The sequence below is a fragment of the Nymphalis io genome, chromosome 4, assembly GCF_905147045.1.
Source record: "Nymphalis io chromosome 4, ilAglIoxx1.1, whole genome shotgun sequence".
Taxonomy (NCBI): domain Eukaryota; kingdom Metazoa; phylum Arthropoda; class Insecta; order Lepidoptera; family Nymphalidae; genus Nymphalis; species Nymphalis io.
This window is the reverse complement of record NC_065891.1, coordinates 3,929,894-3,944,861: the sequence shown is the minus strand read 5'-3', so window position 1 is coordinate 3,944,861 and position 14,968 is coordinate 3,929,894. Positions and strand designations below refer to the sequence as shown.

The following is a 14,968-nucleotide window of genomic DNA, read 5'->3' as shown; positions in this document are numbered from 1 at the left end:
TATTTTTCTCTTTGTGGTGTTATGTACAATAAAAGTATTAAAGTATAAGATATTTATGGATAAAATAATCATTTTCATTTATAATACATAGGCCCGTGCTCGGTAATGAAAGAAACCTGTACGTCTCATGGTCTCAAATATCTAAGTCCAGTTGTGAGACATTTACAGGCTGCTGTTTTACATAAAGAAACATTAAAAAATATCGATACCTTCAAATTCTTCCTTGAAATCAGAATAAGAACATCATTATTATAATTTACTGTGGGCAGTTACAAGTCAAATTTCCCAAATTTCATCATTACCTCTAATGTAATCGGATAACTTATTCCGATCCTTTTTCCTTCTCCCCTCTATTTTACGACTAAACCTAAATGTTTCTATCGCCCTTAAGATGTGAATATCAAATTGTCTTTGAATATTTTTTTCCTTTTTGTTGTGGAAATGTGTTATTTTAATGTATAGTTTATAAAGTAGATTATCATATTTGACTTGCAAGAGTAATATTAAGTTATTTTTTTTATAAATATTATATGATACGAAACTAAAAACACAAAAAATATTTAATAAATGTAATATTATCTTAATATTATGTTATTATTTAACAATATCGTTTAACCTTAAAAATCTGTATCTATACCTATCTACTTCAAAAACATGTTTATCTTTAGCACTTCACAGTTTTAAGGTAAACAATACAATAGCTTTGTATATATTACTGGCGGTAGGGCTTCGTGCAAGCTCGTCTGGGTAGGTACCACCCACTCATCAGATATTCTACCGCAAAACAGCAATACTTGATATTGTTGTGTTCCGGTTTGAAGGGTGAGTGAGCCAGTGTAATTACAGGCACAAGGGACATAAAATCTTAGTTCCCAAGGTTGGTGGCGCATTGGATATGTAAGCGATGGTTGACATTTCTTACAATGCTAATGTCTAAGAGCGTTGGTGACCACCTACCATCAGGTGGCCCATATGCTCGTCCGCCTTCCTATTCTATAAAAAAAAAAAAAATATAGTACGTAGGTACATAATACACTAAATATTTTAATTTGAGTAGGAATTCCAAAATATTACCAACTATCTTAAGTTAAATTGTAATTTAATGTGTTCTATGTAGTGGCTAGGTTTGTTTATCAATGCAAAACCTTTAAAAATTGTTTCATTTATATAGTATTGTGTTCCGGGAAGTAAACCTTTGATATTATGCAACAAGCATCCTAACAAGTGTCTCGTTGTAGTACCGGAGACGAACTTCCGCCTGATCCAGAACAAGACTGACGATGATACCGTGAACGTCATCTGCGCAGCGGAAGGTGCGTTCCCTGCGCCGAATTTGACACTAGCCACGCCGGAAAGGTAAGAAAAAAATCCTTTTTTATTTTAAATTATGCCCAACATGCCTTGTAATGTCTCATTTTTTATTACAAGATCACAACTCACCTCTCTCGTCATATATTAAATTGTACTTTGATGGCATAATGCCTTAAACCTTTAAGCATTTGTCAACTAGAACGGTATAAAATGTCAACTAAATCGAATAAATTGTATAGAAACGTAAACGGAAAGAACAAAGAATCGTTCCTCTTTGGTTTATATTTATAATTCTTCTATAGCTACGCCTTTATGTCACTGAACTCCTTCTAAGCGACTGGACCGGTTTTGATGAATTTATTTGTGGATGGTTTAGATTGTTTCTTTTTTCTAACAAAAATAATAATATAAATCATTCTCTTTTTTCACCCGTTAGGGATGGGCTAAAAAGTAAAAGTAACAGCCTGTGAATGTCCCACTGCTGGGCTAAGGCCTCTCTCTCTTTTTGAGAAGAAAGTATGGAGTTTATTCCACCACACTGCTCCAATGCGGGTTGGTGGAATACACATGTGGCAGAATTTCAGTGAAATTACACACATGCAGGTTTCCACACGGTGTTTTCCTTCACCGTATAGCACGAGATGAATTATAATAACAAATTAAGCACATAAAAATTCAGTGGTGCTTGCCTGGGTTTGAACCAATGATCATCGGTTAAGATTCACACATTCTTACCGCTGGGCTATCTCAGCTTGAGCTAGTGTATTATATATTTCCATATATCATGTCATGGTTTTTACGAGCAACAGGTTATCATATTATTGTTCTCATTAATTTTATTTGTTTAAAAATGTATGTAAGTGTACTAACAAATTCTAGTGACTTTCTATAATTAGCATGGTTTAACTTCTAAGATTCACAAAAATATCCTAGTTTCAAAGTTTACTATATTAAGGACACATGTTCTTGTTTATATTAAATGTAATTTAGTTATTTTTGTTTATACATAATCACATTGAATGTTAATAAATTTCTCGCTCTTTCAAAAAAGTAAATGGAAATAATAATGTAGGTAGTTACTTAAAACAAAAGTCCATTATACTATGAAAGTATAGTAAGTCTTTGATCAGTAAAACGTTTTCTTTATTAACGACGGTTTTTACTAGCAAAATAAAATACAAGAAGAGCAAAAAATCGCCAACGTCTCGCCAGATGGCCAGCAGAAAATACTTCTTATAACATATTATGGAAGCACTCAAACAAATTTGAGAGGGGAGTAGCTACACTTAACCGTGTTTAAATAATGAATAGGTTCTATTTAATATGTTATTTTCAAATCTTGATATAAACATAAAATTCGTTTGAAATAAAAAATATATATTTTATTTTTTAACAAGAGATTTTAATTTTAAAATTACAGTCTTTATCTTAAATTTTTTTACCAAATGAAAGGCGTATATTTATTTTGCGTTATAGTATTGCTCAATACTTTTAACCTTAAAATTATATACAAGTCAGCGCAATGAAATTAACGTAAAAAAATGGTTTAATATTGGCAAAATATACGCGTACGAATGAAAGTTAATGAGCAAATTAAATGTTACGTTAGTGATAAATAAAACGATTAAATAAATTATTGGGTGATTTTTACTATGGAATCGTAATTTATTTAAAGTAGTAATATTATTTTCAATAAATCTGAAAATCTTTTTACGATACCGAAATGGAAATGAACCGATTAATCACGAACTATTTCTAGAATTATTACCATTATAAGATAATAACATTTAACTTTAATTTCAAAGTTAGTGTTGTGTGGCCCTTTTAATTTTATCGCTTGAAATGCATGAATATATTTTACAATCAGTTGAAACATCGTTGTATGTAGATATATTATCAATTTAGCAACGCATTCGAATATTTTGTTTTCAATTGGCAATTTACTGTTAAAATATTGTCTGTTAATACCGTTGAATTCGGATTTTCCTATATTTAGCGGTCGTTTTTACCGATATACCGTACCACAAATAAATTTAATTCATTAACGTTGTTTAAAACGTAAGCCGATTGGTACGTATTGTGTTCAGATTTATACTGAATTGTCTTGCATTATCGGCTTTAATAATCATAATCCGTGACAACTAGATACGCATAAACCAAGAAAACATTAAATTATTTCAATTCATATTAACATCATGAATACGTCACTTAGCTATAATTATTCCTCGCGATATTTTTGTACGAATATTCCTAAAAATACAAACATTAAAAACGTATATTTTATCTTCAATTAAAAAGCGTGCCGGTTATTAGCTTACGAAATCAGTCGACCACGAGCGAGCGCGTGACCGCATTCGCTAGAGATTCCTTACGGAAATGATTCAGCGATGCGGTCCGCTGAGCGTGACGTGCTGTGCTATATGTGTTTTCTGCGCATCCTTATGGCTTCAAATTATAAAAGAAACGGTCTGGATACATTTTGGTTTGTTCACCTTTTGATGCCCTTACCAACAATAATCATTTATTATATTACGCTTCAATTAAATAACTTCTATGTTACGTATCGCGGGCTTCACAAAATCTATTATAATAATATCCAAATGAGAAGTTATAAATTAAGTTTTAATTTATAATAAATACACATAAAATAATGTTACGTTTCAAATATATATTTTATTGTCTTGACGCGGCTGAAAACTTAGGTCGAGTTTATAAAACAACAGTTTTTAACGTTAATATTTTTAATAACAGTAAAAAACAAAAGACCTTAGCCGTCCTCAATATCATTCATAGTTTTATCTATAAGACTGTTCGTTTGAAAGTATTTACAAATAATTTTGAAAAAGTTTGAATTAAATCTATTATTGCGATCATGTAAAGTACGTCATCCAAATTATAATTACATATTTACACAATAATCGGTTCGATTATGATCAAATAATCGAATATTCATTTAAAATCCTTTCTAAAATAATATTAAATGGACTATGATGGCATAGCGCATTATCCTCACTTTATTAAATCCTTCTTGTTAACGAATGAATCAATGACTATTAACACGCCATCTGCAAAATCTTTGTTGACTAATGTTAATATAAAATTAATTATGTTTATATAAGCCGAACAGAGATTATTAACTATTTTCATCATCTTCTTTTCATTACTTTAAATACATACAACTATATCACACCTTGAACGTAAGGTATTAAATCATACCCTATATTATTTAATATTATTTATCAATAATTCAATACAATAGCAATAAAAAATATTATGTAAATGAAGGTTTAAAAGTAATCATTCATATTAAAACAATTTTATAAATTTTGATTTTGAAGCCATTGAACGAAGTATTATTGTATTAAAATAACATATTGTAAAATATTTAAATAAATAAAATTTCATCGAGCGAATTATGCCACGAATCTATGAATAGGCTTTTCGGCAAAGATATTGTAATATGTGAGAAAATAGTAGATAATTTCGTTTACCAGGCTTCCTTAACAGTTTGACTTAAACACATAGGAAATTTCAATTCAACATTTAATGGCTGAGTAATATAATCGTAGTAATAATCATACTGCAAATGAAAATGTTCATATAATATAAAATAGTGTATTTGAATACTTAGACACGACTGGAAAAATCAGATACAGAAGCAACATATTTTATGTAACATCAAAATTAGTCCACTTCCCTGTTAAAACAGTAGTGGAAACTTAACTGGCATAAGTGTTAAAATATGATTATTATATTAAGTTGTAATATACGATATGCTGTATGTTTCCCTAATAAATAAATAAATAAATAAATAAACATCCTTTCTAAGGCAGTTTAACAATGTCGACTTCGTAACTCCGAACTGCGTATGAAGATTTCTTAACATAAAAACTTTAACAGGCCCTAACTGTGATTTTAACCAAGAGTTTTTAGATCTGCAGTCAATAGACCAAATATAAGAAAGAAAAACATCCTGGTTTTTAATTAGATACCTATTAAAATATTATAAATATACATTTAATTTACGAACTAATAATCTCTAAAGTATATCTAAAACCGCAAATCCATGTCAATTCTATGATAGAAATATAATTTTAAGCTGCAAGATACTGCAGCCATGTAACCACAAACAGCTCCCATTCACGTGATTTCACTTTAATTTTCGGAGCTAGTCACATGACAAGGCAGATGCAAAATTATGTCGACCTCCCACTCCCGTTTCACTTGACCAATCTTAGGAGTCAGCAATGAGTTCAGCTGGCGTGCCAAGTGTCATGCTTAAATGGTCATTGTCTGATGTATGAAGTTCTAACGGTAACACCGCATTGCAGAATTGCTTTTGTGTGACGCTCTCATAAACCATTGTATGGTTTAGTTCTGAATTTAATGTACTGTGAAATATATAAAAATGTTGCTTAAGCAATAATAAATTATCTAATTTGCGGAAAGTAAACATCTGTATCGTGGATGAGTGAACATATTTCTGAAACAAAACTCGCTGTTACAAAAATAACTTCAAAGTTTTTGTTTATCGATTTTTTATGAGTTATAATTTACCTAATTTAAATATCGAGATGTTATTTTTGACCAGTAATACAAGACCCTTTTAATAGGAACATCTTTAAATCATTATAATCATCTAAAAGAACATTCGCAAGTGTGATTCGCAATAAAAATTTGAATAGACGATAAATTTCTAAAGAACTTGGCAACGTTCTGGAGGCTGAGATTAAATCCGGTCGCTTTCAACACCTGATGTTACCTGCCAACTTTTCTGTACCTACTGTATGAAATATGCTTGTTCCCTATCATCTACAAAATGCTCTATCTTTAATAAAATATCTAAAGTGGGCTATTCGGTGAAAAAAATGGGCGAAATAAAATTTTGATGAAGCGACGTGAACACCACCTTACTTTTGAATATTGGTTATAGGATTTTTTACGATAAAAGAGAACCAGTGTAAAACGTTATTTGGAAAAAATAAATTCAACGTTAAAGCTGTTAGGTATATAAACATCATTTTTAGGTCCCTTTTCATACACAGGCAATCGATTTTGATTACAAGTTGCGCAAACGTCCGAAAATACTTTCGGTATATATTTGGTAGGCTATTTCCCTAAACCTCAAGTGGTTTTATTGCGGTGCCTCGTATCGTCGAAGGATTTTCATAATCATAATTGGAATTCATACTAAAGCCAGCCGTAGAAGCCAGTTACTTCTACGGTATATGAATTTATATCGGATTGTTTTAAATTTGTAAATAGTTTGTAGTCAAAATTAAAGTTGTAACATAATTATGCTGTTTGTTATTTTAATTATGTTAAATTACCTGTTTTTTGTTGATTTTATTCAGATGTAAAAGTTTTGGATTTAGGTTTTGATGAGTTGAGCAGCTCTTGTACTTGCTTAGAATGTGTGATGTGTACAAACATTCATAATTATGTATGTCCGTAGATGCGTAGTGTATGGACATAATATATTGTTGGATATTTTGTCTCTCATATTTTATAAAAAACACTTTGTCAATTTTATCCGAAAATATATTCGTATATGTATAACACATACAATGTGTATTGATTTACATTTATCCTTTCTTCTTTTAATAATTTGTTATCTTTGTTTATCCAAATTTAGAATAACTTTAATTTTACTTTTAATAATACAAAAACGGTATTACCATAACTTGTCATGGGTTCACTTAGCTGTAAAAGAAAATATCATAGAACCTCTATGATAAGTAATCGTTTGAATTAGTAACGGCATTATCAAAAGCTTAACATTTTGAAAACGGTTCACCTCCATCAATATCGACTTTTAAGAATTATTTATTCATATTTGATATCTTCTGTCAATTTGAGGGCTGATCCGGCTATTTTTGGTAGCCGCATTAGCCCAGCTCAGCAATATTATCATATAATATAACAGAAGCCAATATAATTTTTACGTTTTTTAATAAAAACATTTTTTATCTAAATAATTTGTGCTAGAAAGTGTAATCTTAGATTAGACTTTACGTTGTTCTGAGAATTTATTTTTTCATCTCATACTGCCTAAGGGCCGGGTTGGGTACAGGCCTCGAGGTTTGGCCTCTTTACTCTGCCGCTTAGCTCCAGCTCGGTTAGATTTATCTTTTTTTTTTTTTTTTTATAGTAAAGGAAGGCGGACGAGCATATGGGCCACCTGATGGTAAGTGGTCACCAACGCTCTTAGACATTGGCATTGTAAGAAATGTCAACCATCGCTTACATATCCAATGCGCCACCAACCTTGGGAACTAAGATTTTATGTCCCTTGTGCCTGTAATTACACTGGCTCACTCACCCTTCAAACCGGAACACAACAATATCAAGTATTGCTGTTTTGCGGTAGAATATCTGATGAGTGGGTGGTACCTACCCAGACGAGCTTGCACAAAGCCCTACCACCAGTAGACCATCTGTCTGGTCATTGATCGTCTACGGTTTGGTTGACAACTTCTTGACTTGTGTTAACGCAAGTGAGTGTTATTTATGTTATTGAAGGTTTAATTTATACAGCAATATTCAATTCTCGTATGTCTGAAAAATTAATTAACACATATTTTTGACATGGTAAAGACATATTTTTTATAAAACAGTCCATTACAGATTATTTCACGTTCTTATAATTTACAGTTATTTGTATTTTCAAAATACAAATCCTTAAGATACTAAACTAATAGTAATAAAGATACTAAACGTTCAATAGATTTTAAGTCTTAACACGTGTGATTTAGTTTTTGATATTATTTATATAATTAAAACATAAATATATTCTTCCAAAGGCGACTAGACGGTGTGTCTCACAGTCTGAATTTGGTGAATGGACGGTACTCAGCCGTCGCGTCCGTCACGCTGTTGGATGCTGATTTGCCGTCACCAGCGGAGTTCATTTGCACTTTGCGGATACCACTCGCAAACTACGCAGTCCGGAAAGAGGCTATTTACTATCCAGGTTTGTTATTCCAAAGAAATTATAATTATGAATTTAAATTTCATTGTGCATAATGTATTATTAATTACAAAAGAACAATGAATGAAATAACCAGTAGACATAGAATGAATACTTCATTAGCCTAACGTAATTTTTCTTAGGTTGATTTAATTTTTTAGAAATTTTATTTATAAATCTATAAAATGTTGTAAACCGGTCACAAAATCTATATATTATAAAATCTTTTTTTTATAAAAACGAGATCTGATATATAAAATAGTTATAGATACCTATTATCTACCTATCTACTCTAGCTAATGTAATGGCGGTACATTGTAACAATGGCAACCGTACCATAAAAATAATTTTCCGTTTTTATGTGAAACCAGAAATTATAACTCGGAAACTGGCGTTCTAAAACCTCGGCGACATAAATAGAAAGCTGTTTATTTATTTAAAACAAGCAATTTAACCATTTTATAAGTCCACGAATGTCGTTAAAGCGGCCGTAGGCCTGAAAAGAATAAGGAAATGAAAATATATTTTAAGGTGGGTACAGAAATAACAATTTCGCGGTATAATTTGTGAGCGGGGCATTTAAGCTTTTTATCAGCGGAAAGTTTGTATGCGCAGCTATCTAAACTGTGGGGATGAGAAATATTTCCCGCAATGGACCTCTTGAATAATTTTATGCTTCGTTAACTCCATTGTAAAAAAATTGGTAATAGAATAGTAGGAAAAAATAACTTTGGGAAGATGTTCGTTCAAACAAACATAAACATTTTTTTTTGTAAATAGGAAGAACCGCAGAGGATTCTAGAGTGATCTTCATATTATTTTCTAAGTAAATAATTTAAGATCTCCTTAATATTTCATGCTATTTACACTTAAGAGTGAGATTATAAAGCGGTGAAATATTTATTATTTCTATATTTTTTTTAACTATTTTCTACTTTTGTCGTCTAAAGATGCAGGATTAAAATAGTAATAATAAACTATTTTCGAAATTATTATAAATTTTAAAAATTTTGTTATTTACAAAAAAATTGTTTATCTTTAACAGGACCAATCAGCACTACCCCGGAGATGCCGACTGCTGCTGATATGCAACTAGCGGCTGCTGTAGGATCTAAAGGTAAGCTATGATTTAAATAAAATTGTTCAGTAACAACATTTTGTTGATGGGAATTTCGTGCTTCAAATAACTCGATAACAAAATACCTCTGTAAGTGATTCCATTATTTGAGTCATATTTTTCTGCGTATTACAAAAGGCAAATGTAATGTAACGTTTTGTATTTTGCATTAATATTAGCTGCATTATATAAAATATATAACGGTCATACGTACATTTGTATACGTAATAAAACGATGTAATTGATGTCTAGCAGCTTATTTTAATGTTTTTTTTAAAGCATATCACAGGAAAAGACTTAAAAGTCATCATGTTCATAAATGAAAATGAAGGAAATCAATTCAAATAATCCGATTTAAAGTAATTTACTTAATTAGTGCGAACGATATTGAATTAAATGAATTATTAATACAAAATTAATCGAATTCTTAATTTACTAACAAAGTAAGCAAGTTGTTCTAAAACTCTTAGCAAATATTTAATGTTGAACCCTACACTTACTTACCCTCTATTTACACAATCCTCTTGACGGTGTCGATTTTATTTTATCAATTAGTGCAGTAATTAAGCCAAAGACAAGCTGGCAGATTAAATATCCCAGTCTAAGCAAAATATCTCAATGGTATAACGAAATAAGATTTTTTATACATGAGTTGGAATTAAATTGTTTTTTAGTTTCAACATTTCTATTGTATTCTTTATGTTTTTCGTCATTGATCATTATTTTTTTTATTTCAGGTGCACATTTGTATGCAGCAGTAACAATGATTCTGATGCCTGCTTTAGCTCAATTAATTTTATCATAAATAATAATAACAAAGGTAAGTTTTTAAAACTAGCTAGATGGTTCTAAAGCAAACAATATAGACATATCACATTTGTAGTATTATTTCTCTTCAACATAGTCGTTAGGATGATTAATTCCTATTGAGCATTTTTACATTAAAAACACATTGCCAAACATACATATGATCTGTTGCGTCTATAAAGGTATATTTGGTAGAAGTTCGTTCACATTTTAAACTTATAATAAAACATAAACAGCTTCACTATTAGTTAAAGGATAGTGACTACCCGAACAAGAATGGAATTTTTCCGATCCACTCTTAAAGTTACAAGTCACATATTTAAAACGAAGTAGGTAGTGAGCTTCATAATGAGAACCAGTGGTTCTTCTCGGTAATAATTACATTCCTAACCAAAAGTAGACTTCATTTAATCCTATAAAATAATGAACTTCTAGTAAAAGCCAGAATACAGTCAGATACATTTCGATTTTACAAACGTTAAATAAAATAAAATGCGTGAATACATTAATAATATTAATAATAATAATAATATTATTTTTAAAAGTGAAAATAGTTTGCATCGTGCTCCATTTTGTCAAGCATCAGACATTCTATCTTACAATAAATAACAGATTTATTTTGTCTATTGATTAATTTCATACATTTCTAATACTTTCTAGTAAATTCTATTTTACAAAAGTATAATAATGTTACATCAAATGTATATTATTCAATGAGGATAATGATCTTTAAATTGCCTTTTTTGTTTCAGATTTCAAAGCATTACGAACAGCATCCTTAACGTTTATATTTAAGCCAGCAGTCAACAATTCATCATAAGCATGAACCTGAACCGGATCTCTCTAGTCATAATACCCAATTTTTCACCAAAAATTATAACACACTTTAAGTGTGTTCAAACACTTCCTTTCAATTGAAGTTTAGCTTCTGTGTCTACATTAAACGCGCTATCTGATAAGTAACTTAGGTAAAAAAATTGTACAGATCTATTACGTGAATTTTCATACTTAAATATTTTTCTTAATAAAAAATGGTATAAATGTAAATAGCGTTCCCTATTTATATTGAATTGTAAAAACTATTGTGTAGATAGAGTATTATGAGGGCCTAAGATTGGACGCTTTTTAAGTAGACAATTTAAATTTATTTTAAACTCAATTAAATTATTTGCATTATAATCGCAGTTGTCAAACCAATCAGGATACGCGCACTTTTTTAATTTTTTTTTGTATAAATTTCGAATTTTTGTTTCATTACCTTACTTTTATAAAATATAACTATAAAATATTAATGACTATTTTCAGTATTCATATATTATAAATTAAATTTTAAAATTATACGTTGTAAGACGTTCTTTGTGAAATGTACGATGAAGTGCTCGAATTTTCACATGCTTATCAGAACTATACGGTTGTAAGAGTATACAGCTTAACTACAATATGACAATTACTCGAACAATACTGAATAACTTTATTACCTCGTCGTATGCACGTGATCGTTTCACATTGCATGTTTTAAAGTCATGCATATATGATTCTAGGGTATTAGGTTCTTATCTGAACATGTAATAATAACACGATTCTTTGTTTATTAAACCTCCCCTTATATGAATTTATGTTACTTCGAATAATTCGATACTCATTTTTTTTTACTATATATGTATTCTTCTCCTTCTTCACAACTGTGACAATATAGTTAAATAAATATAATATATTATTGTATGAAAAACATATTGGATTGATTAAGTAAATTTTAAGGTTTCGTTTATATATTATTTTTATTTTGTCAGACGTTTCAAAGGAATTGCATCTTCTGTTATTAAATAAAAATAAAAATGGCATGATCGTGATTAAAACGAGTCGGTCCGTGAAAAAAACGTGTGCATAAATATGAATAAATCAGTTTCAGGTTTAAAAAACAAAATAACAAAAAGAAAAGTATTCATAGTTGTATAAATCTAATATAATATAAAAGTTGTGTTATTTATTAGTAAGTTAAATATATTTAGGAAAAAATATATTGAAAATTAATTATATAAATTACACATTAGTTAAATTACTTTTACTTTAATTGACAACCCGGTTACACCCGCGTATTACACCCGTTACATTTTTTATGAGTATAGATTTCGTATAATTTACTTTTTGGCAAAGTAATATAGTAGCCATGACTAATTGGAATTGTGTGAAATACAGCGTGTGTACTTAAAAAGCGTCACTATTGTTTTTTAGATAGTATTTATGTTAAATCTATTTTCACCAAAGGTATTTATTAAAATAAAATTCAATAACGAATTTCAAATTCAATTATCAGATGTTATCAATTAAAAATTGTGTATGTATGTTTAAAAAAGCGCTAAGCCTTATCGTGCTTCGTAATTGTATAATGCACTATTCCAAAGCTTGTTTTTAATACGACGATACCATCAACAGAATAAGATAATTTATAAATATTGTACTACATCGTACAAAGTCCGTGAAATTGATTCAGGAAATTCGAAGGAAGGAAGCTACCTTCATTGACAGGGTATCGCATTTTTTTTCAGATTAATTTCTTATATAATTAACGATTCTATAATTATGAATTTATGGACAATATTACGTAAATCTAAATTAAGATTTCGGCCCTTATTCGTTAACTGTTATTGAAATTCAATATTCATTACTTTTTATGAACTAAATTAATTCTGTTTTGTAATTTAGCATTTTTTAAATACATAAATATTTTAACATTTAATTGGAATTTCATGTTTTGTTTTACTAACAAAAAGTGGTTTGCGTATTTTTATAAAAATTTAATCGTTCATGAATAAGGGCGGCACCTGTAAATATTTGTATGAAATTCTCATAGAGTAAGGTGTATTTTGTTAATTTAAGTGGAATAACACATTCACTGTGCATATTGCCGTTTATGGATAAAATCCACTCAAGACATTTGTGAAGTTTCTTAAAATAAATGAAGCGGTCGTTGTGTACATGTGTATTTATTTTTCATCATCAACCTCAACTAATATATCCCTAGACATCATTTGTACCGTATAAAACCTAACTATTCGTCGATACGACGAACATTACTTTTAGTAGGAATATTCTCCAATGAACAGTTATGAATTAATTTCAGTTTATTTAATGATAGGCCTATATGTAAGCCCAACTACCTACTCACAGCATATTCTACTGTCAAACAGCAATACTAAGTATTATTGTGTTCCGGTGAGCCAGTGTAATTACAGATACGAGGGACATAACATTTTAGCTCCCAAGCTACTTGGCACATTAGCGATATAAGGGATGGTTAACATTTCTATATTATAATACAGTTTATAATATAATTTACCTTTCAAACAAAGCTGCTTCCTGGAAGAACTTGGTAAGCTCTGTGATGACATATGGTAACGTAATCATCAATGCAAGTGACAAGCAAAAACAGCATATTTAATATCGCGTATTCGTCAATTTGACGAAGGTTAGTATCTAGGGATATTCACGACCTTGATAGAATAGATAGAAAAGAGAGAACTTTTTCTGAACCAAAAATTAACTTTAATTTGAATTTCCGAAAAACAATCAAAACACACTTTTGCCCTGATGATAATAATATCCTCCTATAAGTATAAATCTCTCTACAATCAGCCACTGTAGGTGACATTTGGCCAGGAAAATATTAAAACATATCAAAGAAAAGTATGGGTTTGTTTTTATTGTCGTAGCAACGGGAATTCACTTTAGAAAAATATAGACAAGAATTAGTAATGATTAATTTTTTACAAGCTTTTATTTAACAAGGAATGTATGTTAGTTCGGGTGGAATCTTGTGACTTAAATTTGAAGCAGATATCTTTAACCGATTGAGCTGAAATTTTGTATACACATTTAATTTGAATGACAATGCATGGTTAGCTTGATGAAGTCATTCTAAATCCAACATGGTGGATGGTGGCAAGTTATTTTTAATGCACTCCTACAATATGGGATTAAAATGAAAGGACATGTTGAGAATACGTTATGCGAGTTAAACTCCGTTGCTCCAATCCATCAGAAATATTTTTTTAAACTGAAAAACTGAAATAGTTTTTAGAACTTTTTTAAAAACAACTTTTTATTTAGATGCGCTAAAAAGAATAAAATAAACTTTTTCTTTTAGACTTACTATCAACTTATAACGTCATTAAATAATTTATATGATATAAAATCTTGATTTACCTATGTATGTATATGGATAATAACAAGTAAATTAAATAATTTTTCAAAATAATTAATACGAATACATAAATATGTATATAAATATTTAGATATTAATTCTTAATATCATTAGATTGGAAAATACTCCGGTATATATTCCTGTAATACTACTGATACTACATGGGTAAATTATCTCTTAAACCGCCCATCTCCTTAATGATACATTCCTTGACTTGAAAATAATTTGGATTGTGGATTAATTCGTCTTTATTTTGCTATGAATATAAATTAAATTATAGAGAAATCCATTGTGCGAGCTATATAGGCTGAAACTGAGGATTGCAAGTATTGTTGATTCGACCTTAATTCATGTTGACGGCGGTGGCGTGGTATCATTGAAAAATAAAAATTAAAACAACAAAGAAAAAAATGCAAAAGTTTATGTAGAAAGAAATTACAATACAATAACAAGTATGGCTGCTCTATAAATTCCAAAATAAATAGACGTCAATATATGTGAGGACTGATTTCATCATCAACTTAAATATTGTGTTTTTGGTAATATATAAAATATACGGCTA

The 14,968-nt window shown here is 29.7% G+C and overlaps 1 protein-coding gene and 1 long non-coding RNA gene across 2 annotated transcripts in view; one reads left to right on the top strand and one right to left on the bottom strand.

The window, feature by feature from the left end:
• LOC126781726 (uncharacterized) overlaps positions 1 to 11,409 on the top strand; it is a 69,015-nt gene extending 57,606 nt beyond the window's left edge. The window contains exons 3-7 of the mRNA XM_050506725.1: positions 1,239 to 1,356; positions 8,115 to 8,284; positions 9,327 to 9,398; positions 10,136 to 10,218; positions 10,958 to 11,409. Coding sequence (XP_050362682.1) covers positions 1,239 to 1,356; positions 8,115 to 8,284; positions 9,327 to 9,398; positions 10,136 to 10,203 — 428 coding nt within the window. The 3' untranslated portion in view covers positions 10,204 to 10,218; positions 10,958 to 11,409. The remainder of the gene's footprint in view (positions 1 to 1,238; positions 1,357 to 8,114; positions 8,285 to 9,326; positions 9,399 to 10,135; positions 10,219 to 10,957) is intronic.
• Positions 1 to 14,968, bottom strand: part of LOC126781777 (uncharacterized) — a 453,341-nt gene that overhangs the window by 220,933 nt on the left and 217,440 nt on the right. The gene's annotated exons all lie outside the window — the stretch shown is intronic.